Below are 3,580 nucleotides of genomic sequence, written 5' to 3' on the forward strand. Positions count from 1 at the left end.
TCTTTCCCTTTTGGGAGTGGGGGAAAAGGGTTAACAGAGAGCATCTGTTATGGCTCTGGGGGCTGCCCTGACCCCAAACCATGGCAAGCCTTCACAAGCATAAAACTATAATAATGTACTTGCCTGATCCTGCAGAAAAAGGATTTCACCTGGGCATATTCATACAGAGATGCTAATAAGGAGAACACACATTGAAAGTATCAGTTAGTATCCTGAGAAAGTTCACACCTACCAGAACTATTTTAAACTCTGTATTCTCTGGACTTTCTGAGCAAGACTGAAGTCTCATAACCTGCTATTTGCTAGTTACTGAGTTAGATGTTCAACAGTCTTCTCCCACCTCAAATATTCTCTCTTCTCCAGCCCACTCATTCTTGGAGAAATGGCTGGCCTGGAAATAAATCCAGAGGAACCACTCACGATCTAAAAAACTCCTTGCCCCAGTTTATCACTACAGAAAGGAAAAGTGAAAATTCCTGGCTTTATGAACCATGTACCAAAAACTATACACATGAGTTATGGAGAGAAGAAAACTCAGTAACAGTTCACAGCAAGAAAATAAGAACTCTGTACAGGCACCCCTGCTCTGCTAGGTAGGCACATGACTGGCTTCCAAGTTATGGAATACCCTGGCACTTTAGTGTTAACAGCCTCCAATTTCCCACACTCATTGGTAGCAAGGATTTTGGACCTCCCAGCCTTGAGGCCAGAACAGCCCACAGCTAGGTGGGCAAAATATATGGCCTTGGCATGCGAGTTACATTTGAACAAATACAGGACTCAAAAGTCACCATTTAGGCACATCCAGCACTATAGAGAAAGTCAGTTTAAAACTTAGGTTCAGTGAGCTATGTTTATAACAGGCTACAAGCAGATCATGAAGCACTTAAGCAACTGGAAGTTGAAGATTAACTTTTAAACTCACAGTCAGACCTTCAATTTCTTTTCAAAAAGCAGTAGTATTTGTAATGATTAAGATGATACACAAAACAATACTTTTTACTTACCCCAAGTAAGAGTTAAGGCTCTAGCAGACTAGCTAGGACTAGCTGCATAAGGACTTGAGTTTGCCTGGGGGATACATATTGCTAGTGTGTTTAAAACCAACAACTATTCTATCCTGATTCTGCAAAGACAGAAAGACACAAAGTATTTAAGAGCATTGCTGAGACCCACCTGTTTGACTTTCCATGTTCCAAAGTGGCAGGTGGGACTGATCAGTGTGTGTGTAGAACACACTCACATCCTGAGGGGCAAGCAGCTCTACAAACCGGGAGGAATCCAACACTTTCTTCTTACAGTTCAGAATGGCCGCTGCCTGCTCAGAAATATGCACTATGCGTCCAGAAAGCAGGGAAAATACAGCCACAAATGTGTCCTGGAAAACAAACACTGTTAAAAGCAATCCTCCCCCAACACATGGTAGCAGTATTATAAGGATAAAAAACCAAAACCAAGCCAATCCCAAAACAAACACACCAACCAACCCCAAGCCACCACACACCAGAACCTAAGACAGAAGTTAAAAAACATATTAGTGTCCAGTTTAAGCTGTGCATAAGCTCCTACAATCTCCAATGCTACAGTAGGAGCTTACTCATGATTTACAAATGCTAGTAGAACTGCAATATCAAAACTGAAACAGATGACAGTGATGTATTGCCCAGAATGACTGGTTATCACATTTCCCCCCAACCTTCAGATTATTAACAGTTCCACATACAAAAATACTAAGAGAATTTTTAGAGTAGAAAGCATTTGCCATATTTCTGATACGGCATCTAACAATACTGAATCTCAAAAATTCTCTTTTCTTTGAAGCAGAAACAGGCTGAAAAATACTGCAAATCCAGGGGAAAAAAATAATCCATGACTACAAATAGAAATCAAAGTCCCTCACAACTTAAGGACTTGATCAGCATCAAAAATTTTCTGCTAATTCTGTCTCAAGAGATGACTATGCTGTAAATTCTCAGATACCTATCACTTCTGGCAAACAAAAGGTATTTCTTCACTTAACGCTATTTGGTGCTTCAAGTCAGCACATACAAAAAGGAGTCTATCATTCCTTAAAAACGCACAAGGCCCGTCTGACTAAACCTTAAAGGTTTTTAAATTTTACACATTCTACTTCCACAAAATGATGTAAGGAGACTAATAGTCCTTGAGTGTGCCTGAATTCCTTACAGTATTTTTTGGAGTGTGTTCAGATGCAACTGCCACCAACTCTTCTATGCTGTATGTCATCACATCTGTTTGAAATACTCTTCGGTCATTCAGAGCCTGGAAAAAGTCATTGTTTGCTAATTGGGAAAAAAAAAAAAAAAAAAAAAAAAACAAACAGGAAAAGCAAAACAAACACAAGGAAGTCAGTAAGAAGACTATGTTGAAAATATTTCTTACAGCCCTTGTACTTTTGTCATCTTTTTGGTGAAGTCCAATGTGAGATGAGGAAGGTCTGCATAGTGACAAAGGAAAAAAGGAACACTGATTATACTACTGGAGAGACCTATTTATGTTACAGAAAATGAGCATGTGGAAGGTAGAAAGGACAAAATGTGATGGCAAAAGAACAAATTTAGCTACTTAGGTCTGCTGGAAAACACACGCTATCTGATAATTTTTCTAAGTGAAAGGGGAATGCTGTTTTTTCAATATCCACAACAGTAGGTGGGCATCTCAATACAAAAGATAACGCGATCTTTTAACAAAAAACCCCACAATGCTTCAGAAAGTCAACTGTTTGCTGGATAACTGGAAAGCTTCCATTGGTTTTATGTTGCCAGATACCTCTGTTCAAACCCAGCTGCTGTACGGCTTCTATGCTTCCAGATTTTTTCCACACATACCTTGGACCTGCTGGACACACTGCAAGGCATAGTTGAGAGCACTGATGGTACTGGGCTTGCTGGAAATCCTTTTCTCTTCCGGCAAACACCTTTTCATTTCTTGAATCATCATCATCATATCTCTGTGAGACTGGCTCCAATTCAGCTGCTCACTGTAAGACAGAAGTTTAACTTTGCCAGAGGCTTCTGGTCTAGGAGCTTCTTTTCTGTCAATTAATTTAAATTATTCCTGAAATTAACATTTTATGGGTTTGGCCGCCGAGTCACAAAATATCTGGAAACATCTTAATGCTCATTCACTGTATTTCCTGTTGTATGCTTCTTACTTCTTTGGTAGTTGATCTTTTAACTTCTACCATCCTCCTTTCGAACTCCAACATGCCATGGATAGCAAAGTCACATCATAACCATTCTGTTTAGCAAACAAAACTAAGTGGATATTTACTATAAATTTTATAAACATCCCTGGTACTAAAGTCATGAATAGAGAATGATTCTTTATGGCTATGTTTTTCTAGCCTTGAAATCTGCACCTGATTATACACGCTTCAGGGAAATGCAAGGTCCTCAAAATACACCTGATGCAAAGCTTTTGTTCTTCACATGATTCCAGAATCTGCATTATACTTTTAATAGAGCCACTGGCCTCAACGGCTGCAAGGCGATTTACAAGCAAAATCTCGTTCTTCTTTTGCTTATTTCACTGACTGAAAGATAAGCATTCAATGTCC

The 3,580-nt window shown here is 39.4% G+C and overlaps 1 protein-coding gene across 1 annotated transcript in view; it reads right to left on the reverse strand.

The window, feature by feature from the left end:
- The window catches only part of LOC103772550 (period circadian protein homolog 3-like), a gene marked incomplete at its 3' end in the record, with an annotated part of 10,162 nt that extends 7,163 nt beyond the window's left edge, over positions 1-2,999 (reverse strand). Inside the window, exons 1-4 of the mRNA XM_008939884.1 lie at positions 2,850-2,999; positions 2,188-2,303; positions 1,177-1,378; positions 124-172 (exon numbers count right to left, since the gene is read on the reverse strand). Coding sequence (XP_008938132.1) covers positions 124-172; positions 1,177-1,378; positions 2,188-2,303; positions 2,850-2,967 — 485 coding nt within the window. The remainder of the gene's footprint in view (positions 1-123; positions 173-1,176; positions 1,379-2,187; positions 2,304-2,849) is intronic.
- Positions 3,000-3,580: the final 581 nt, after the last annotated feature.

This window comes from Merops nubicus, unplaced genomic scaffold (genome assembly GCF_000691845.1).
Source record: "Merops nubicus isolate BGI_N331 unplaced genomic scaffold, ASM69184v1 scaffold52944, whole genome shotgun sequence".
NCBI lineage: Eukaryota > Metazoa > Chordata > Aves > Coraciiformes > Meropidae > Merops > Merops nubicus.